Raw genomic sequence first — 22,345 nt, 5'->3', positions numbered from 1 at the left:
TATATTATTAAAATTCATGTGCTCCCAAGTCCCAAGTACAAACTATTGATCACCCGTCACCGTATGACCGTAATTAAACAATCAATTCAATTACATCGATTATTTTTTTTTTATGTAGTTGGATGCTTTAGTGCTTCAAGTCGATTAATCAGCACGGAACATCAATATTTTCTGTATATTTAAAGGAAAAAAAAACTAATTGTACAGAAATCGATTGCTACCGATTTGCATAACTACTTCGGGATCAAACAACATCGTTTTATAAGAGAATCGACGAATAGACCTTACGAAAAACACAACACCAATCTCTACTTTGATTAAATTACTGAATAAATAACCATGAATAATACAAATATAGAACTATAATTATTGATTACATGATGTTGTGTTATTTGTGGATAGATGATGAAGAAGAAGAAGAAGAAGAAGAAGCAGAAGAAGAAGAAGAAGAAGAAGAAGAAGAAGAAGAAGAAGAAGAAGAAGAAGAAGAAGAAGAAGGAAGCCATTGATATTCATGATGATGATACCTACACCTGAACGATCTTGGATGCTTTGACGGTGAACACACGCACCTCTTCTTTCCACCGCCACCGTCACGGTGACCGGCGGTGACTACAACCTCCGTGACCACCGTCTCTTCGGCCGCCGGCATATTTTCGTGGAAGCTCTCCGGAGGAATAACAATAGGGAGAATCTTTTTGTAACACATTTTCGTTTCACACTTGAATCAAGATGAAAGATTCTTCTTGTTGAAGATTTTGTGTGTGTGGTTTACCAAAAGAAGAGAAGTCGACTATAAATACTAGTCACTCTTGATGAGAAAAAAAAAAAAAAAATTGGAAGTAAATATATTTTAATTACATATTTATCCTTTAGGTATTGTGTAGATGATATGTCGCGAAACCAAAAATTGAAACGTCACACGTGGCTAGTGGCTTTAATTCACGTCTTGAGATTTGTACAAAAACCATGAGGTCACAAATTTGTTCTAGTGTATATCTGATCTTTATATGTTTAATAAAACTGTAAGGAATAATTTGATATATATTGAAAAATAGATATTTCTATGAGTTTCTTAACTACCCAAATGAAACAATTGTTATTGATATTTGATAATGTAATTTTTTGTTGAAAAAAGCAATCCCCTTACTAATGAATCGGAAGACTCGAGTTCGAATCCTTTTATCGTGATTTTAATTATAGTTGATCTCTATTACAATTTAAATCATGCTTAAGGGTTATAGATACGTTGAATGACAAAAAATACCTGACCATTCACGAGTTTTTGGTGCAAGATTCTCGATTATAAAGAAAAAGAAAAGTTTTTACTGAAAAATGTGTGCCCATATGGAAATGGTGGACCATACTTTTACGTATATGAAACACAAGGGTTTGGAGAATTATATGGTAAAGAGAAAATGAAGTGATTGGAGAGGATAAGCGGTGGGAGTGGGCCGATTACGACATCGCTCTTCCTCTCTCTTTGGGCTTCTCTTTGTCACTCATCTTCTTTAGATAAACTTACCTTCTTCTTTTTTGGGTCAAAGATAAACTTACCTTTTTGAGGTTAGATGTATCACAACAACAGAAAAAAACTCTCTTTTATTATTTTCTTTTGTTTTTCTGATTTTTTTTCTAATGATATCTTTTCATGAGTGGTCACTAGAAGCGATTCTTCATTGAAACAAATTATTTATGGAAAAGACAAATATTAATTCATCAACTGATTTACACACACTTTGTAGCGAGAAGATGTTTAGTCATATATTACTTCTGATAAAAAAGAAATTCATAAAATGAAAACTTTTTTTTGTAGTGTTGTTTGTGTTCTTAGAGGTGATGTTTTTTTAAAAAAAATTATCTCAAGACTAGATGGAGCTACTCTAGCTACCTTTTTTTTTTTCTTTCTTAGTTTAGGATATTATTTTTAACAGTTTTGGCCTACTTTTAATAAAAACACTATTTTCTTCATAACCCAATACGACTTTGTAGTAGAACTATTAAAATTAAGGAAAGAAATATAAAAAGAATACGGAAACTCTGTTATTAAATCATTTTGCAAAAATACTTCAAGAAATTGAAATGGAGGTAAAGAAATATATATCAGTTTCATTTTCCAAAAAATAATATACGTACCAGTTGAAAAAAAGTGTTCAAGCAAAGCAAGTTCCAAATGAAAAGCTTTTGATAAGAGAGAATCAACATAGAAACATAATCTTAACCAAATAAAAATCCAACAAAAATTAAACTGAAAGAAATAAAACTCAAAGAAGAGAGACTCCACAAATAACAACAACCATATAAAGACTACAATCTATGAACATTCCACGAAGAGCTTGATACACAACAACTCCTCTTTCTAGAAGCTTCTCTGCATCAGACCAATTTTCTCCATTCTTCTTTCCTTCTTCTTCCATTTCATGGCTCGATCCTCCTCCAGGAACTTCCATGGTGAGATAAGACATCACTATAGCACAATCTGTAAGCAGGAGCAACCAAAGAGGTCTCAAAGCTAAGATAGTGTCTGATCTTAGGATGTTCAATCTCGGGAGTAAAACAACAAAAACAGCTATTGTGAGAGAGCTTAAACTCCGACTTCTTTCTGAGCTTATGATGCTAGCATTGAGTTTCTTGGAGCTGAAGAAAGTCCTAGGTCGTTGACTTTGACTCTTTATTGCTCTTCTTTCTTCTGGTTTTGTTGGTTCACTTTTTATGGGGTCTTGAAGAACAGTGGAGAGTTTTGGTTCTTCTCTTGCCTTTACTTCCTCTGCATTCATCATGAGTATGAGAATAAGAGACAATAGCAGTTAACCAATTCAGCTATTCAGGGCAATCAGTTAGAGCTTATAAATGACAATATAAAATAGTATCAAATACTGTTTTTTTACCCATAAACTATTTCTGTAAATTTTAACACAAATGTGTTAGGAGTCTCACTTCTAGCATAAGATGAAATCTAATATAATATATGTAAAATATATGAACCACTTCATTTATAGCCTTGTAAATCCAAAAACTTCAACATGATAGCATATCTTGATCTAATGTGGATATTGTTGATCCAATAGTAGCTTGGATTCGACTCAAAATAGATCGTTAAGATCCATTTATTTCGATGAGACGTGTTGGGACTATAACATATGAAGTAAGATGGGATCTAAAGCAATAAAGAAGATACCAAAACACTCATACCCATGAACCTTAACAAAATGCGATATACAAAATGGAGGGTTTTTTTAATGCTTGGCTTTGAGTTTACAAATAAAAAACTTTGATTGCTTAAAACACTAAATTGATTATAATTTCACTTGATAAAAAGAATACATATTAGTATAACATGGTAAACGTATAGACAAAAAGAGGTATCATACAAGAAGAAAATGAGAGAGCAAATACGAGTAAAATTTGGGTACCTTTGAATTGATACTTAAGAGATGGGCTTTCTTGAATCATATGGTGATCAGATTGATTCTTTGGTATGAAAGATTCGCTGTATGTACGTTGGTGAGAGGAAGAAGAAGACGAGGGCGACGAAGGATGATCAAGATTATGTAATTGGCCTGTGATTAGAGCTAAACGATCTGATCCTCTTTCCATTATTCTTCTTCTCCTTTCTTCTCTATCCATCACCACCTTCACTCAAAAGGAAAAATGAAAAAGAAATTGTGGAAAAACAGAGGACAAATACAAAAAAAGCTATAAATTTTTTGAACAAAAAAAAAGAAAGAAATTGTTATGTTTCTTAGCTTTCGTTACACTTCAAAATAAGGATTTTCTTAAAGTTAAAAGTACGAAAGAATAGTTCCCTTCGTCTAATTTTAGAATGTGTAAAGAGAAATTCTATCCTATGTAAAAAACAAAAAAAAATCTGAATAAAACGACCACATCCTATGTAAAAAACAAAAAAAATCTGAATAAAACGACCACAGTGGGAGTCGAACCCACGACCTTCTGATCCGAAGTCAGACGCGCTAATCCACTGCGCTATGCGGTCAACTTGCCTTTGAACGATTTATTATATATTTACCTTCTCTTTTCTTGACTATGTTATTGTCTTGCAAGACTCAAACTTGTGAAGCTAATCAATTCGCTTATGATTTTGTAATCATAATTACGGTTTACTATTTATTTGGTGAGATCAAGCGAATTAAGATGAAGAGATAAACTTGGCTCTCTCAAATATCACTAATTGTAGGTTTCTTCCAAATCTAACTCATTCATCTCAGTTTACTTTACTTACAACTGATTCTTAAATAAAGAAGAGGAAATAGATAATTAGAGATCTTCTTTTTAGGTTTAAGGTAAAGTTATTACAAAGTTAATCAAAAACTAATGGAGATAAAAAAAAATTGCAGAGTTTTGTGGTTGAGCTTTCCATGATGATGGAATACCACAAACAGCGTCACTAACAGTGAAATATTTGTCAGAAAACAAGATTTGCGTACTAATTTGTCGTCAATGTGGATTTTCAGAAAATTCTCTTACAATTTAAATTGACAAATGGATTACAATTTAAATATTACAATACTTTATTTGATCGAATATTTTCATTTAAGAACTTAAATTCATAATGTACGAGCCAAGCATTTTAATTATTTGGGTATATATAAACGGGCTCTTATCCGATTAAGTTGATTAATATATATAGTAGGCCTTTGAGAGGCCCAAGCTTTAGTGGCAATTTCGTAAATGTATTACTCAGTCGTTCTTAATTCTCAAGCAAAAACTCCTTTTTATGATTTTAATTTTTTTTTCCTCTCTTTTATCACACCGAGCTAACGTCGTTCGTTCTTCGATCTCCGATTTACAGATTTAAGCGATAATACGAGATCCGAAGGGCACAGCCTTCTTCCGCTTAATCTGTAAATATGGTGAGTAGTGAAAATCTCTCCGCTACTATTTGTTCTTCCCAGATCTCTAGTGAATCTGTTTACGATGCGATCTCGATTTCCTGCCCTTCTGTGATTAAGCGTAATCTGAGTGAGATCGTGTAGTCTCAGATCGCATGTTTCGCTTCGATTTCTAATATCCGATTTGTAAATTTCGTGTTGTGTTGCTGCCGATGGCATGAAATCGAGTGTAGCCTCTTGACATTTGGATCATGGCCGTTGCATTTTGAGAAGATCTGGTATTTTTGGGTTTAGGTGCACACGAGGTGCAGAAATTTGTTTGCGCTATGTATTGGGTTTTAGGCTTTTAGCTGTTTTGTTTTGGTAAAATTCCTTGTTGATACTTTAAATTTTGGTAAAATTTGTTGTTTAGAGTGTTGTTAATTTACGAATGTGTGATAGAAGAAATGTGTTTTTATTTTTACGATCATATTTGTTTAGTTTAGTGATCATATTTGTTTAGTTTAGTACTGACTACTGCTTTCTGTCTTTTTGTTTGTGTGGTGGAAACAGCCTCTCAGACTCGAGATCAAGGTATTGTTTTAATATCCATTTTAGTATTTTGGGTTTTTAGATCACTCGTTCCTGTGTTAATTATTTGATTTGCGTTGTTTTTGGATCAGAGGAAATTAGCTCAAAGGTCTGAGAGAGTAAAATCTGTGGATCTTCATCCTACAGAACCATGGTAATTTCAATTTGTGCTTTCTTGCATCTTAGTATCATGTTTATTCATATTTTAGTTTCATTTTAGTGATTGAAAGACGATTTTTCACCACTTTGGTTTCCCTAAATTTGTGGAGTTGGCACCACTTTCGTTGCTTTTATAGTTTTGTACCGTTATTTTCTGCTACTCATGACTGGAACCTGATATAACATTATTTTTCAGGATTCTAGCAAGTTTGTATTCTGGAACCTTGTGTATTTGGAACTACCAGACACAGGTGGGTTTTGATTTTTTTTTCTAAAACTTTTTCGTTATGCACTTATTGTACAAGAACAATTTGTGAATTCGAATGACCAAAAGTGCAATTAAATGTTTCTTTTCTTCGTGTATTCTATTAGGTTTCAGAGTGTTTTCATAGAATTTTAGGATCTCTTATGATTCTTGGAACTTCTTTTAATCTGAATCTTACTTGATAATCCTAAGGTGATGGCAAAATCCTTCGAGGTGACCGAATTACCAGGTATACAGTTTTCTTTCTTCTGCGTCTTTAGTTATAAACTTATACTGTTATTGTTTTATTTATTTTTTTTGTTGTGTGTACTATAGTCTTGTTTAGTTTGTTACTATTTGACTTATTATTTTACGACTTTGCAGTTCGGTCAGCCAAGTTTATAGCGCGAAAGCAGTGGGTTGTGGCAGGAGCTGATGATATGTATATTCGTGTATACAATTACAATACCATGGACAAGGTTAAAGTGTTTGAGGCTCATTCAGACTACATTAGATGTGTGGCTGTTCATCCAACCCTTCCATATGTGCTGTCATCTTCTGATGATATGCTCATAAAGCTTTGGGACTGGGAAAAGGGTTGGGCTTGCACTCAGATATTCGAGGGACACTCGCACTATGTGATGCAAGTCACATTTAATCCAAAAGACACCAACACTTTTGCCAGTGCATCACTTGATCGTACCATAAAGGTGATGGAATGGTCTTCGCATGTAATTTTTTTTATGGCTTACTCCGCATAAGGTTCTGAAAACCGTTAGCTCATACTATGATTACATGCTTGTTCATCTTCAGATTTGGAATCTTGGTTCTCCAGACCCAAATTTTACATTGGATGCCCATCAGAAAGGAGTAAATTGTGTTGATTATTTCACTGGTGGGGATAAGCCCTATCTTATCACTGGCTCTGATGATCACACTGCTAAGGTCTGCATCCTTTCACTTCTATGCTAGATAATACACTTCAACTGGACATTATGTGCTTTCAGGTTATTTACTAGTTGAATTTCGGGCATCAGGTCTGGGACTATCAAACAAAAAGTTGTGTCCAGACCCTGGACGGGCACACACACAATGTATCTGCAGTATGTTTCCATCCCGAGCTTCCAATTATAATCACAGGTTCTGAAGATGGCACCGTTCGCATTTGGCATTCAACTACGTACAGGTACTATGAATAGGTTTGGACATTAATAATTTAATGCTGCTTATGCCTACAATAAACCATTTTCCGTTGGGCTTCATTCCTGTGCACCTATCCACCATTACCAATTTCTTTTCCTGTCCTTTCGTTTGTAATCCAAATTTGACAATGTCTGTTTTTTCTTGCAGGCTAGAGAACACATTAAATTATGGTCTCGAGAGAGTTTGGGCTATTGGTTACATTAAAAGTTCACGCAGGTAAGATTTTAGATTTTTGCTCTCTCCTCTTATTAATATTTCGAAGCTTTTCAGAACTGTTGTCTGGAAGTAGATGTTCTCTCTCAGTTGTTAGTAAAACAGCATTAATCGAATCTTTGCTTCTGGCGTTCAATATTTGGCACCCTTGTGGTTGTTTTTTCTCCTTAACTTTGACGATTTGTAAAGATTAGGGTTCTTGGATTTGTTAGAAGCGATAATGAGAGCTCTACTTGTTTTTAGTACTGCATTGAATTGTCCTGCAAGACCATAAACCTAGTTGTTTTCACTTCACAGGGTTGTGATCGGATATGATGAAGGAACCATCATGGTTAAACTTGGACGAGAAATTCCTGTCGCTAGCATGGACAATACTGGAAAAATCATCTGGGCTAAGCATAATGAAATTCAAACTGCAAACGTCAAAAGTATTGGTGCAGATTATGAGGTATATGCCGTACTTGTAACTCATATACTGTGCGTAGGATCACCAATTTGTTTATTTGTTTGCCTGTTGGTATTAAGCTTTTCTTCTCTACATTAGGTTACCGATGGAGAGAGGCTACCCTTGGCTGTTAAAGAGTTGGGGACCTGTGATCTTTATCCACAAGTGAGTGTTATACAACGCTTGTAACATTGGTTTTGTGATGTTTTGGCTTATTATATACTTTATTTAGGCAAAAGATTTTCTGCCTTGCTGATACGATTGCCATGTGCCTCAAAGTTGTGCTGTTCTTGGGTTATCTATGTCTCATATGTGGGTACTCTTGACTCTCAGAGCTTGAAGCACAATCCTAATGGGAGGTTTGTCGTAGTCTGTGGTGACGGGGAGTATATAATCTACACAGCTTTGGCTTGGAGAAATAGGTCATTTGGTTCCGGACTGGAATTCGTCTGGTCGTCCGAGGGGGAATGTGCGGTTAGAGAAAGCTCATCGAAGATTAAGACCTTTAGCAAAAATTTCCAGGTTCGTTACTCTCCTTCTTTCTGTTCTAAAACTTTTTGTTAGAGCATGTTACTATGGTTGTTGGAAGTATGGTTGATACTTGTCATGAATATATCTATTTTCGGATTTGGCTCATTCCCAAATGACACTTTCAGGAAAAGAAGAGTATCCGCCCTACGTTTTCAGCTGAGAAGATCTTTGGAGGAACCTTGTTAGCCATGTGTTCAAGTGATTTCATCTGCTTTTATGATTGGGCTGAATGTAGGCTAATTCAACGAATTGACGTCACTGTAAAGGTATCCCATTTAACCTGGCTCAGTTTGTTTTGGGAAGTTTATTCTAAGACACATTTGATATAGCGGAAGCTAATGTCATTTGGAGGTTGTCCTCGTTTGTTTCTTCTCTAATTCTTAGTGTTGCCACATAACGTTTGCAGAATCTTTATTGGGCTGACAGTGGTGATCTAGTAGCCATTGCTAGTGACACGTCATTCTACATCTTGAAATACAACGTGAGGATCCTGTCTAACAAACGCTCTTAATTTGTGAATTTCTATATGCAATTCTTGGATAGTCCAAGTGCTTACTATTATGTTCCTGTTTTTTACAGCGCGACTTAGTTTCCTCACATTTTGATAGTGGAAGATCTACTGAGGAAGAAGGTGTCGAGGATGCTTTTGAGGTTCTCCATGAGAATGATGAACGTGTTAGGACAGGTATATGGGTTGGTGACTGCTTCATTTACAACAACTCTTCCTGGAAGCTTAACTATTGTGTCGGAGGCGAGGTATTGTGCATATCTATTGGTTACTTTAATTTGACTGCTGTTTTTTATTTTAACTAGGTTTTGATGATAGTTCCTGACATCTTAATACTAGGTAACCACAATGTATCATTTGGACCGCCCAATGTATTTGTTGGGCTATCTTGCAAGTCAAAGTCGGGTATTCTTGGTAGACAAAGAATTCAAGTAAGTTTCTAAATTTTGTGTGTTTATTTCAGATTGGTTTATAAGTTTCTTATGTCTGTTCTTCTGTTTTTTGTGGATGCAGTGTTATAGGTTACACATTGCTGCTAAGCCTGATTGAATACAAGACTCTTGTGATGCGAGGTGATCTCGACAAAGCCAGTGAAATCTTGCCAACAATTCCTAAAGATCAGCATAACAGGTAATTGTTATCAATTAGTATCTAAACTTCTGTGTATATATACGATTCACTATTTATCACGCTTTATCTCTTGTTACGTGATATGCTTAGGTAGTGTTGTAGTCTAATTATTCCCATGCTTGTTTTGTTTCTTTGGGAAGGAATAATATGATTAATTTCTCTTAGAAATATGCCGTGTCTAGATCTACTCACTCTAATGCTTAACATAGCTGCATACCTATCAATGGGCCTTTCGTGGATATTCTCTTATATTTATTTTGGAAAATTTTCCACTTGCTAGTGTTGCTCATTTCTTGGAGTCACGAGGAATGATTGAAGATGCTCTGGAAATTGCGACAGATCCTGACTACAGATTTGAGTTGGCCATACAACTTGGTCGACTTGAAATTGCGCAGGTGTGATATAATGTGTGATGGGTAAGATGCGTTTTTTACACCTTTATAGTGCCGATATATTAATTTTATTTATTTATTATATGCTTGTAGGAAATTGCTGTAGAAGTACAGAGCGAGTCTAAGTGGAAGCAATTAGGAGAGTTAGCCATGTCCTCTGGGAAGGTATATTTTCCTCTTCGCATTTCTTCCTAATGTATTCTAATGATAATAGAAAGACAAAAATTCTTTCGAGTAAATGATATATCAGTTGAATTACGTCATGATGCTGAGGTTTTATTCAATAATGTGGGAGCAGATGGCAGTAAGATTTTAAAATAGCAAAAAATCTCTGTTTCTTGTCGCCTGGTTTCGTCTCTATGTGCGGATTTCCAAATAACTCTTTGCGTTTGGATGCTGTCATGACAGCTACAAATGGCAGAAGAATGCATGAAGTATGCGATGGATTTGAGTGGTTTGTTACTGCTTTATTCTTCTCTGGGAGATGCTGAAGGTGTTTCAAAACTTGCAACACTTGCTAAAGAACAAGGGAAGAACAATGTCGCCTTTCTTTGCCTATTCATGCTGGGTAAATTGGAAGATTGCTTGGACTTATTGGTGGAGAGGTAATTCATTAGTATCCACTTGGGAGTTTGGAAAATCAAATTCATGCACATTTGGTTATTTGTGTGACACTATTTTCTTTCTCCAGTAACCGGATACCAGAAGCTGCTCTGATGGCAAGATCGTATCTTCCAAGCAAAGTTTCTGAGATAGTAGCTCTTTGGAGGAAAGATCTCAGCAAGGTTATTTTCTTGTCTTTACTTTTAAAGTATTGTCGTCAAGGAGAAAAAAGAAGGTTATGGTTTCAAGTTGCTTTTCACTTGTCTACAGGTTAACTCAAAAGCAGCAGAATCTCTGGCTGATCCTGAGGAGTACTCAAATCTTTTTGAAGATTGGCAAGTTGCTCTTTCCGTCGAAGCAAAAGCTTCAGAGACAAGGTAATTTAGCAGCGTATCATTTGTACCTACTGCATCCTTGTACTGATATTTCCCCATGATTACAGAATGAAAATGCTTAAATCGACTTTTCTTCGTTTACAGGGGAGTTTATCCAGCTGCAGAAAATTATCCTAGCCATGCTGATAAATCGTCAATGACCCTCGTGGAAGCCTTTAGAAACTTGCAAGTTGAGGAAGAGGAATCACTTGAAAACGGAGATATCGACCACGAGGTGACCCTTTTTCTTTGTCCAACCAAGTGTCTCGTTAAGTGCTAGTAATCCCGTGTAATTAGTTGTTAAGCAACAAGAACTGCTTTTTTTTATTCTTACTTAGGAGGAGTTAGTAGCAGAAGAAAATGGAGATGAACAAAAGAATGTAGAGGAAGAAAAAGAAGCAGAGGAAGAAGGAGAAGGAAATGTGGATGGTGACTCTTCTACGGATGGAGCTGTGCTTGTAAACGGAAGTGAGGCTGCTGAAGAAGAGTGGGGTACGAATAATGAAGGAAACCCATCAGCCTAATATCAAGTCAGTCGGGTCAAGGCCAGTCTTGAACTGTCCTGAAATTTTTTTTTCTTGTCTTCGGTGATTAATTTGACTCCCCCGAAATCCCCTCTCCTAACATTATTTTTTTTTCCCCATGTTTCTGTGTCCGTCTGGTTTTTAAAATCATCGCAAATTCATTGCAACCTTAGGAACATAATAACCAAAGTTTTGTTTGCGACATGGCTTTTAGGTTTAAAACCGAGTATCTGCTTGATTCATCTTGTTTAAACGGTTGTTCTACGTTTAACTTATCGATCTTTGGGTTTCTTTGTTTTTTTTTTTGCAGTGCTTACACCGCGTCAGTAGAGTTAACAGTTTTATATGGGAATGACCAAAGTTCAAGCAACATTGCAGAGGTGATAATTTTCTTGGGTCAAATTGGAGCAGCCTGGAACCACATTCATTCAAGTATTTGAATCCGTTTGTAATAAATAAAAGTTTTTTTTTTTTGAATATTACAAGATAAGTTTTTGAGGATTTATTTAGATGAAAAGAGAGAGTTGAGGGGAAATGCTAATGTTCCTTTTCCTTATTGCGTCTTTTGCATTAAGAGGGAGATTCTTATTATTATAATGGTTTTGTTTTCTCTTCTTTACAAATATCTGCTTTAGATTTCATCTGTTTTTTATTTAAGCTCTCCTGTAAAATGATTTGTTTTGTTATGATCGTTGCATAATTCCTTTGAAGTTAACCCATCAGTTTAGATATCTTGAAAGAATTTAGTTGCATATTTCATGTTCTTGCAAAGCAACACTTTAAAAAAATTGATCTTACGATTAAGTAAATAAATGATTCGTTGAATTTTGCTGAAATTAATCGGAGAAAAGAAAGGAAATGAAATTTGTACCATCATTAGTGTGATTAGTGTCTACTGACAAAAATAATAATCAAATTCACACATTCGACGATAAACAAAAAAAATAATAGAGAGAGATTTTTTATTATTATAATGGTTTTGTTTTCTTTTTTAACAAATATCTGCTTTAGATTTCATCTGTTTTTTTTTAAGCTGTCCTGTAAAATGATTTGTTTTGTTATGATCGTTGCATAATTCCTTTGAAGTCTTTTTTCTTTTTAACCCATCAGTTTAGATATCGTGAAAGAATTTTGTTATGTCATGTTCTTGCAAAGCAACACTTCAAAGAAAATTTGAACCTAAGATTATGATTCGTTAAATTCGCTGACATTAATCGAAGAAAAAATCGATTTAAAAAAAAAAAAAGGAAAGGAGAGATACTGTATGTACACCATTTCCATTAGTGACAAAAAAATAAAATAAATTCACACATTCGTCGATAAACAAAAGAATAATAGAGTGAGATACGAATACATTTAGTTTAGATGTCTTCCTTTGTATTAACCTCTTGAGTTTTCCTCCTCTTCGTCTCTGACCACTTCGCTCCGGCGTTAGGTTTGTCTTTTTCTGCTACTCCTCCTTCTCGGTAAGTCCTTCCCATTTTTCTCGTCGCCGGTTACTTTAGTCGTACCTGAGGTTTTCTTCATTCCCGGTTTCTCGGAAATGTTTTTCTTTATTTTCTTTATTTTCTATGGGCTAGCTCCTCTGATTCTAGGGTTTTGACATCTTGTTGTCGTATGTTCAGTTTGCTGTAGAAATAGCTTCTTCTGGTTATTTCTTTAATTTTGTTCTTACTTCGATTTGGGATAGAGTTTGAAATTTCTTATTCACTATCGAATAATTTGTGACTTGCGTTGGGTTTACGCGGTTGTTATATTGCTTTAGATTCTTGAAGCCAGTGGGAATTTGGATGTAACACCTCAGATTTTATGTTTCTTGAATCGAAATCGGGTTTTCTAAAATCCCTTTTCATCTAGGGTTTTGATAATGTCTGTTCGTTTTGTTTTTCTTCATTTTCGTTTTTTCTGTTCTATTCCATTTGTGCAACTCACTAATCTGACTTACTTGCAAGGACGAATCACTGTTGTTCAATTATTTCATTGCTTGTAGATCTGTAAGTCTCTTTAGGGCATTTCTCTAATTGCGTCTGGAGTTTGGCTTTATTCTTCCTTTTGCTTCTCTATTTCGTTCAAGCCTCTATAGTTTTCAGTTTTCTATTGCATTGTCATTTTGAGGTTTTGTGCTCTTAGATTTGGCGTTAGTTTCTATTATGTCCTATGTGTGTTTTTAGCTTCGGAATGGTGTTTTTGACTGTATTATGTTACCTCTACATACAAAGATTTGGATTTGGTTATTTGTCTTTTAGTATCTCTGTGTAGGAATATTTGATATTCATTGAAATTCTTTTGCATGTTTTTTTTTTGTAGGTATTCTATAAGTGTCTCTCTCTCTCAAGCATATCAAATGGGGGACTCGGAAAATGCACAGCCACCTTCGAAGAAGAGAGGTGCTTTAAAGCAGCTGTCTCGTGAAAATCCAGGTCTTGATGATGAGGAAGATTCAGCTGAACTTGAGAGTGGAACTTTCAAGAAGGCCAGTGATGAGGTATTGGCAAGTAGAAGAATTGTCAGAGTTAAGCGCAAAGAGCCATCAGCTCCACCAGCTGCATCACTCAATCCATTTGCTGGAATTCAACTGGTCCCTGCTTCTGCACCTGCTTCAACCACACCTCTGGCTGAGTCGAAACTGGCTCCAGCGGAAGCGGTGGTCGAGGAGGATGACCAAAAGGTAACCGATACCGAAGAAGAGGATGAAGTTGACAGTAAGAAGGTTGATAATGTCAAAGATTCTGCTGGCGAAGAGACTGAAAAAGCTAAAGATAATCAATGTGGGAAGACATCTGATACTCAAGTTACTGATGCTGATGTAAACCAGACGGTCTCGAGTGTTACAAACATCAGCAACGCTGTTGAAGGAACAGACCAGACTGAGGATCCTCTTGAGAAGAAGGATTCAGGAGGTGATCAAAGTGAGAGAAAAGAAGAAAGTGAAGAGGCTGATAAGAACGGTGATAATGGCGCTTTGAGTTCGTTCCAACAGCACTCTAGTAGCAAAAATGCATTCACGGGACTGGCTAGTACAGAGGCTTCTGGTTCTTCATTCTCATTCGGTTTGGTTTCTCAGGATGGTTCAACTGGTTCTGGATCTCTCTTTGGGTTTGGCCTTCAGAACAGCAATAACTCTTCCCTTTTCGGTGCTTCTGGAGCTTCAATTATCAAGAAGAGCAGCGAAGGTACTGCGTTCCCACCAAAGGAAGAGGTTTCCACAGAAACAGGAGAAGAAAACGAGAAAGTTACCTTCTCAGCTGACTCGATAATGTTTGAATATCTTGATGGAGGATGGAAAGAGCGTGGTAAAGGAGAAGTCAAGGTTAACGTCTCCAGTAATGGTGGTAAAGCAAGGTTAGTTATGAGGGCTAAAGGTAACTACAGGCTGATCTTGAACGCGAGTCTCTACCCGGAAATGAAACTTGCAAGCATGGACAAGAAGGGAATCACATTCGCCTGTGTGAACAGTGTAAGCGAAGGCAAAGAAGGTCTCTCTACATTTGCACTGAAGTTCAAAGACCCAACAATCGTGGAAGAGTTTCGCGTAGCCATTGACAAACATAAAGACAATAAGCCGATAGAAGAAACCACTCTTCCTCTGAAGACACCTGAGAACTCTCCAACGGCTACAGATGCTTGAAGAGAAAGGTAAAAACAAAAGCAAAAAGAAACATGTAGAAACACTTCTCTTTGTCTTGTGTCTTGTTTTCTTACGTTCAAGTAGTTGAATTTTGAGGCAGATAAACATAGAGATTTGAAGAACTTTGTCGTTTTTTATTTTCCGCAGTTCTTGAGACTTTCTGGTTACCATGAGACTTAAATCTGCTTCTTGATTTCTTTATATGAACCATTTCATTGCGACTGTTGTTTATAATTTAGCCAGGTTTCAAACTGGTTCCGACTTTTCATGGAAAAGATTTGTTTTAGAACTGTGGATCGGTATATAATCTGGTTATCTAAGTCTCGTTCTACATACAATATATAGGTTTAGAAACTCTATCGGACCAGACCAAAATATGGCGAAATAATATGGGCCTTAGGCATTCATATGTTGTAATGATATTAATGGGCATGTGCACCAAGCTATTAACATGTTGCAAGTAAATTCTCTAGGCTTTAGGCGAGGAAAATCTTTGACAATTATTGTGATGATAAATGGGAATAAAGCCATAGACCGATTTTTAGTAGATATGTTTGTTCGTTTGTTAAGTGTAATAATTATACAGCTCATGTTAAACGTTGTTATGTAGTTTGTGGTAAAATCGTTCTGCAAGAATAGTATCGAAAAATTAATGCGTACATTATCAATCACTGTAATGCAGAAAATGGTGACCCACTAATTGTTTGTTTCTAAAAATTAAATTCGATTGGGTCTGTGTGTCTAAAAGTCAATTCGACAATGTCAAAAGAATCACAACCAGTAGAAACTTGAAAGAATTCAGATTTTATTCCAATGACTAAAAGATCTCTGGACCAAAACCCTGATTATCTTTCATAACTTGTAGTTGGTATATAAGTTTCATTTAACGAAAAATACATTCTATAGAACACTCATATTTGATTTCGTAAACTTATTGAAGAAGTTTGTTAGCTTAGAATACTTGCTAAAATAAAAGCTTAGTCATTAATCAGGAACCACTCGTCAACTTTTTGTATAAATGGTATAATTTTTGTTTTTCCCTATAAATATTGGGGATTCTTATACATGCATCAGATGATTACAAACCATTTTCAAACCATTTTCAAACCATTATCTATCGTAACTTTGTATTAAATAATGACAGCATCGCAAATAAGGGAAATTGCCCCAACATGTTTCTCGTCTTTTGGGTTAGTATCAAACTATCTACACAACGACTTTACTGGTCCTCTTCCATTTAAGAACATGTTTCATTTGGTTATATAACTTCATTTGGTAAGTTTCAGAAGAATAAAATAGACGATAAAAATATCCAAAACTTGAGATGTTTTTGTTTCTTTCTTTTTTCAGAATTTAGATGTTTTTTCATGCAAAATATTGCATTCAGTTTTTATTTAATCATTCTACGCCCAGATTATTAAAAGAGTAATGAAAAGATATATATTGTTGAAAGAAATTTTTTTTTTGTCTTGTTATATATTTTTACGATTAATTTTAATGCATGTTTGCATAAAAAAACAATAAATATTGATATAGTAACAATGTTCGAATGACGATGATTATCAATGTGGATCTAGATTAAAATCAAATTTATAAATATGGACTCGAATAATATTATAAGTAAAACAGAGAAGGAGAAGATGAAAACTTCGACTTCTGCAAATGGCCCAATAACAAACAATAGAGCGCAAGCCTAAACAGTAAAGAGAAGCCCAGAAACAGACTTCCGTACAACTCAAGAAACGATAAGGATTTAACTTCACAACAAGTTCTCTCCTCTCTTGGATCAAGTTTAATGAGCTGTCAATCACTATCTGTCTAGTCTAGAATGTTCTTCTCATTGTATAAATAGAGAACTAAGTGTAAACCCTAGAATTTATCTAGAAATGAATGTTAAAAACTAAAACCTTTTCTTGGATTTCCTTGAGTTGAATCTCTATTTTGCTTTTGCCTACATGGTATCAGAGCCATGGAGGGTTCAACCACTCCAGCTAACGCTGCTTCCTCTACTCCGGGGACACCTCCGGTGCCTCCTGTTACTACAACTGCTCCAGATCCGGTGATTCTTGCCCCAGCACCACCAGCTACTACTTTTCCACCTCCGACGGCTACCTTCTCTACCTTTGCTACGACAGCAACTCTTCCCACGCAGACTCTGTCAAGCATCTATACTCCTGCGGCATTATCCATCACTCAGGTCGTTACACTCAAGCTGAATGACAAAAATTACCCGTCTTGGAATCTTCAGTTCGAGCAACTTCTACAGAGTCAACTCTTACTCGGCTATGTCACTGGATCTATTCCCAGGCCATCTCCCACCATTCTGGTTCGTCAAGGAGGCCGTGTCAGTGAAGTCAGTAACCCAGACTTTCTTACATGGGTACAAACGGATCAACTCATCATGGCTTGGCTCTATGGATCTCTGTCCGAAGAGGCACTCAAGAGCATCTATGGACTCCACTCCTCTCAAGAAGTGTGGCTCTCACTTGCTAAACGGTACAATCGCGTGTCTGCTACTAGAAAGCTTGACATCCAAAGTCGGATACAAACCACGGTGAAAGGCACAAGCACTATCAGTCAGTATGTCTCTGATATTAAATCTCTTTGTGACCAGCTAGACTCTATTGGTGCACCGCTCTCTGAGCATGAAAAGATCTATGATCTTTTAAATGGTTTGGGCAGAGATTACGAATCCATAATCACTATTATCGAACACACAATGGATACTCAGTTTGGAATGAGCTTTGAAGACGCCGTTTACAAACTTGTCTGCTTTGATGAGAAACTGCAGAAATATGAGGCTGCTCCAGAGGTTTCCCCGCATCAGGCCTTCTACACAGCTAGAGGAGGTTACAATAATCGAGGAAGAGGCCAGGCTCTAGGAGACAGCCGAGGTCGAGGCTCATACTCTACTCAAGGTAGAGGCTTTCCCCAACAGTTTGGTCAAGACAGTGGTCACGGGTCATACTCTAACAATGGATCTCGGCCAACATGTCAGATTTGTCATAAGTATGGCCATTCTGCTGATAACTGCTTCAAACGCTTCGACAAGACTTTTGAGACTCCAGCCCCAGCACCAGACAACTTACCACAAGCAATGGCTGCTATCAGACTCTCCAGTCACCAAGACAACTCGGGATCAGAGTGGTACCCTGATACAGGAGCCACACATCATATCACTAGCTCGGTTCAGAATCTGGAGTCTGCTCAACCATACAGTGGGTCAGATGCTGTGATAGTAGGTAACGGAAGTTTCCTTCCAATCACTCATGTTGCCTCTATAGCTCTACCTTCTGCCTCAGGTAATTTGATCCTTAAGGACGTTCTTGTTTGTCCTGAGATAACTAAATCGCTTCTCTCAGTCTCAAAGATGACCGATGACTATCCTTGTACATTCACTTTTGACTCACACTCTGTTTGTATACAGGACAAAGTCACCAATCAGTTTCTCACTCAGGGAAGCAAAACTGAAGGGCTCTACAGGTTGGAGAATCCTTCACCTTCTGTGTTTTACTCATCACGACAACAGATAGCGAGTGATGCGGTTTGGCACAAAAGGCTAGGACATCCTCATCAACAAGTCCTCAAACACCTATCCTCTATCAAGGCTATCTCCATCAATAAGGCTTCCTCTGGTCTTTGCGAGCCATGTCAGCTGCGAAAGACTTGCAAGCTTCCCTTTTTTGGTTCTGATTTTCAAGCTAGTAAACCTCTAGAGCGGATCCATTGTGATGTTTGGGGTCCAGCTCCTCTTATTTCGGTTCAAGGTTTCAAATTCTATGTTGTATTTATCGACAATTACTCAAGGTTCTGCTGGTTTTATCCACTCAAATTAAAATCAGATGTGTTCTCTATATTCAAAGTCTTTCAACAACTAGTAGAGAATCAATTCAATCAAAAGATTGGTATCTTTCAGAGTGATGGAGAAGGTGAATTTGTCAATAAATCTTTTCTAGACCATTTTGATACTACAAAAGGCATTACATCTCTTGTCCTCATACTCCACAACAAAATGGTCTAGCTGAGAGAAAACATAGACATTTTATGGAGCTTGGAATGACAATGCTGTTTCAGAGTCACATGCCTTAAAAGCTTTGGGTGGAAGCTTTGTTTACTGCCAACTTTCTCATCAACCTTCTCCCAACTTCGGTTCATGACAAGATGGTTAGTCCATATGAGTTTCTTCATGATGCAATTCCTACTTACACAGCTCTCAGAGTCTTTGGGTGTGCTTGCTATCCCTATCTTCGACCATATGCCCACAACAAATTTGATCCGAAATTTCTTTTTTGTGTGTTTGTTGGGTATAATGAGAGGTACAAAGGTTACAGGTGCCTTCATCCTCCAACAGGACGTGTGTACATAAGTAGACATGTTCTTTTTGATGAGCAGAGGTTTCCCTTCTCGGATAGCTAACACAGCTTTAACCCACTGACAACAACTCCTCTTATGTCAGCCTGGTACTCAAGTACTGAATCTGCTGTCAATTCTAGCTCTGAAAACACTTCTCAAGAAGAACCTGTCACTAGTGTTCAACCTCAAATACGAATAGGGGATATATCTATTCCTGTTCCCATGACTGTTGCTGCTTCTACTCCTCCCATAGACACAGAACAGCAATCCACCGAACCTGAGTCTTCTATGGATTCTCTTTTTAACCCAGTTGCAGAGAACTCTGTGTCACGGAACCCCCACTCATCTCCTGTGCTGCAGGACACCTCGCCAGTTCTTACATCTCCACCTGAGTCCCCTCAGAACCCCCAGGACCACCTTGACTTGGATATTCCAGCTCCTCACCCAATGATTACTAGATCCAAAGATGGGATCATCAAACTCAACCCTCGGTACATTCTTCTTGCTGTAAAGGGGATACCCACAAAGCCAAAGTGGATAGCTGCAGCTCTCAAAGACCCTAGCTGGAAAGGAGCCATGAATGAGGAAATGACTACATGTAAAGAGACAAGCACCTGGAGTGTAGTCCCACCACCTCCAAACATCAACGTCTTGGGATGCCGTTGGGTTTTCAAAACCAAACTCAACGCCGATGGTACTCTCGAAATAAGGGCCAAAATCGTCGCTAAGGGCTATGAACAAGAGGAAGGTGTCGATTTTCTTTATAGTCCGTGGTTCGCACTGCTACGGTCAGAATGATTCTGCATACAGCCACAGTTGAAGGATGGGATCTCAAACAGCTTTATCTCAAGCACACTTTTTTACATGGAGATCTTCAGGAAACCGTTTACATGAAACAGCCACCTGTCTTTGAAGATTCTGAGCACCCTGAATATGTTTGCAAGCTTCACAAAGCCAATTATGGCCTGAAGCAAGCTCCCAAAGCATGGTTTGACAAGTTCAGCTCTTATCTCATCGACTATGGTTTCATATGCAGCCTTTCTGATCCTTCTTTGTTCGTTTACCTCCACGATAAGAAGGTTCTTCTCCTCCTTCTTTATGTAGATGATATGGTGTTGACTGGGAATGATTCTTTACTGATGTCCAACCTCTTACAATCCTTGAATGAAAAGTTTTGGATGAAAGATATGGGACCATTGAGCTATTTTCTTGGTGTTCAAGCTCAATATACTCAAAATGGGTTGTTTTTGAATCAAGAGAAGTACGCGAGAGATCTTCTGCACATTGCTGGTATGTCTGAATGCTCGCCGATGCCGACACCGCTGCCTCTTCAGCTTGATCGTGTTCCAAACCAGGATGAAATCTTCTCTGAACCTACTTATTTCAGAAGCTTGGCTGGGAAACTCCAATATCTTACTTTGACGAGGCCTGACATACAATTTGCTGTAAATTTTTTTTGTCAGAAGATGCATCAACCGTCTGTCTCTGACTTCAACTTACTGAAACGGATTCTGAGGTATCTAAAAGGGACAGTTGATATAGGATTCTGTTTTACAGCGGAATCTGATTACACCATTCGTTCTTACAGCGACTCCGATTGGGCAGGCTGTCGCGATACTCGGCAGTCCACCGGTGGTTTCTGCACATTCTTGGGTTCAAACATCATCTCCTGGTCCGCCAAACGCCAACCCACTGTCTCTCGCTCCTCCACCGAAGCAGAGTATCGCTCTCTGTCTGATACTGCTGCAGAACTCACATGGATCTCTCATCTCCTATGGGACATTGGTGTTCCTCAACTGCAGCCTGCTGAGGTCTACTGTGATAATTTATCGGCAGTTCAGCTCACCGCCAATCCGGTTTTTCATCCTCGTACGAAACACTTCGAGACACACTATCATTTTGCTCGTGAAAAGGTTGCAATGGGGTCCTTGTGGTCAAACATGTTCCTGCCAATCTCCAGCTCGCTGACATCTTCACCAAATCGTTACCTCAGGCCAGCTTTGTTTCATTACGGTTCAAACTCAGGTGTGGATTGTCCACCCACCTCAAGTTTGCAGGGGGGTATTAGAAGTAAAACAGAGAAGGAGAAGATGAAGACTTCGACTTCTGCAAATGGTCCAATAACAAACAATAGAGCGCAGACCCAAACAATAAAGAGAAGCCCTGAAACAGAGTTCCGTACAACTCAAGAAATGACAAGGATTCAACTTCACAACAAGTTATCTCCTCTCTTGGATCAAGTTTAATGAGCTGTCAATCACTATCTGTCTAGTCTAAAATGTTCTTCTCATTGTATAAATATAAAACTAAATGTAAACCCTAGAATTTATCTAGAAATGAATGTTAAAAGCTAAAACCTTTTCTTGGATTTCCTTGAGTTGAATCTCTATTTTGCTTTTGCCTACATTTCATCTTCTCCTTCTCTATTTTACTTCTAATAAATAATTGGTCTCTCCTGGCATTAATACGGTAACAACAGTTCTTCTTAAAAAAATCTATATTCTCACCACAAAGGAAATATCTAAGGCTATATGATCCTTTTAATTTTTAAATGGCAATTTTCAGTTCTTATATGGTAAAAAATCTTCTTGGACTAGGGTTTAAGTCTAGTTTAAAGCTATCGTTTTTTAGGACGTCATCGTATCTATATGTGATAAAATTTTAACGGAAGTAGTCATTCTTTTGCAAACAATTTTTTTTCTAAGACTGAGAGATTCTAAACCAAAATCTAGAGTTATTCCTGGAATCTATGGAACACCGATTATATCTTGTTATTTAAGGTCCATGCAATAGCCAACTACTACCATTTTTTAAAGCAAACTTTCACATTGAAAATTGATCAATAAAATCTGTTGAGCTAAGCTTGAACAAAGCTTGAGAAACAAGTTTCCTAAAAGGATTAGGAAATTTAATATATTTAGGAGATATCTAAATATACCTTAGGAGTTATCTATAAGGAGATTTTCTATTTTATAAGGATTAGGATTTTGGAAGTTTCTCTCTATATATATGAAGTTGTTGAGATGTGGCAAACTCAAGAGATTATAGAGAGCTTTGAGGCTTTAAGTTTTTGAGTGAGTTTTCTTAAAGCAATAAAGGTGTTTTTAGCAATCTTATA

The 22,345-nt window shown here is 37.1% G+C and overlaps 4 protein-coding genes and 1 non-coding gene across 7 annotated transcripts; 2 read left to right on the top strand and 3 right to left on the bottom strand.

Moving 5' to 3' along the window:
• Positions 1–292: 292 nt before the first annotated feature.
• Positions 293–760, bottom strand: LOC112082883 (putative protein TPRXL). The gene has a single exon (XM_024150535.1). It carries the CDS (start codon positions 707–709, stop codon positions 389–391), a length of 321 nt encoding a protein of 106 aa, XP_024006303.1. The 5' UTR covers positions 710–760; the 3' UTR covers positions 293–388.
• A 1,504-nt stretch (positions 761–2,264) lies between these two features.
• LOC18011249 lies at positions 2,265–4,217 on the bottom strand. Its single transcript, XM_006392866.2, has 3 exons — positions 4,214–4,217; positions 3,414–3,638; positions 2,265–2,767 (listed from the first exon to the last, which is right to left on the bottom strand). The coding sequence occupies exons 1-3, from the start codon at positions 4,215–4,217 to the stop codon at positions 2,265–2,267; spliced, it is 732 nt and encodes a 243-aa protein (XP_006392928.2).
• On the bottom strand, positions 3,921–3,994 carry TRNAR-UCG. The gene has a single exon. It is a non-coding gene; the product is annotated as a tRNA-Arg (tRNA).
• A 521-nt stretch (positions 4,218–4,738) lies between the features above and the next one.
• Positions 4,739–11,887, top strand: LOC18011269 (coatomer subunit beta'-2). Of its 3 annotated transcripts, none has more exons than XM_006392863.2 (25): positions 4,739–4,871; positions 5,403–5,423; positions 5,513–5,574; positions 5,776–5,830; positions 6,037–6,073; positions 6,208–6,533; positions 6,637–6,768; positions 6,861–7,009; positions 7,174–7,242; positions 7,537–7,687; positions 7,784–7,849; positions 8,018–8,206; positions 8,341–8,481; positions 8,622–8,696; positions 8,795–8,971; positions 9,063–9,154; positions 9,237–9,353; positions 9,634–9,748; positions 9,839–9,910; positions 10,154–10,350; positions 10,437–10,530; positions 10,619–10,725; positions 10,828–10,957; positions 11,061–11,214; positions 11,557–11,887. In XM_006392863.2, the coding sequence occupies exons 1-25, from the start codon at positions 4,869–4,871 to the stop codon at positions 11,574–11,576; spliced, it is 2,751 nt and encodes a 916-aa protein (XP_006392925.1). In that variant the 5' UTR covers positions 4,739–4,868; the 3' UTR covers positions 11,577–11,887. The 3 variants fall into 3 exon arrangements, with proteins under 3 accessions (XP_006392925.1, XP_006392927.1, XP_006392926.1); XM_006392865.2 differs by having other exon boundaries at positions 11,061–11,252; XM_006392864.2 differs by having other exon boundaries at positions 11,061–11,267.
• Positions 11,888–12,555: 668 nt separating this feature from the next.
• LOC18011259 (nuclear pore complex protein NUP50A) lies at positions 12,556–15,097 on the top strand. Its single transcript, XM_006392862.2, has 2 exons — positions 12,556–12,712; positions 13,554–15,097. Exon 2 carries the CDS (start codon positions 13,591–13,593, stop codon positions 14,872–14,874), a length of 1,284 nt encoding a protein of 427 aa, XP_006392924.1. The 5' UTR covers positions 12,556–12,712; positions 13,554–13,590; the 3' UTR covers positions 14,875–15,097.
• Positions 15,098–22,345: the final 7,248 nt, after the last annotated feature.

The sequence above is a fragment of the Eutrema salsugineum genome, unplaced genomic scaffold (assembly GCF_000478725.1).
Source record: "Eutrema salsugineum unplaced genomic scaffold, Eutsalg1_0 scaffold_7, whole genome shotgun sequence".
In the NCBI taxonomy this organism is placed as follows: domain Eukaryota; kingdom Viridiplantae; phylum Streptophyta; class Magnoliopsida; order Brassicales; family Brassicaceae; genus Eutrema; species Eutrema salsugineum.
Note: the sequence above shows the minus strand (reverse complement) of the source record. Positions and strands in the feature narration are given on the sequence as shown.

Bases quoted from the DNA above. Each gene is read 5' to 3' on its own strand.
- LOC112082883 (XM_024150535.1), bottom strand. From the start codon at position 709: ATGTGTTACAAAAAGATTCTCCCTATTGTTATTCCTCCGGAGAGCTTC.
- LOC18011249 (XM_006392866.2), bottom strand. The intron at 2,768-3,413 runs GTACCCAAATTT...TGATGAATGCAG, and splicing joins TCTTAAGTATCAATTCAAAG to AGGAAGTAAAGGCAAGAGAA.
- LOC18011269 (XM_006392865.2), top strand. The intron at 7,850-8,017 runs GTGAGTGTTATA...CTTGACTCTCAG, and splicing joins CCTGTGATCTTTATCCACAA to AGCTTGAAGCACAATCCTAA. The intron at 9,911-10,153 runs GTATATTTTCCT...CTGTCATGACAG, and splicing joins TAGCCATGTCCTCTGGGAAG to CTACAAATGGCAGAAGAATG.
- LOC18011259 (XM_006392862.2), top strand. From the start codon at position 13,591: ATGGGGGACTCGGAAAATGCACAGCCACCTTCGAAGAAGAGAGGTGCT.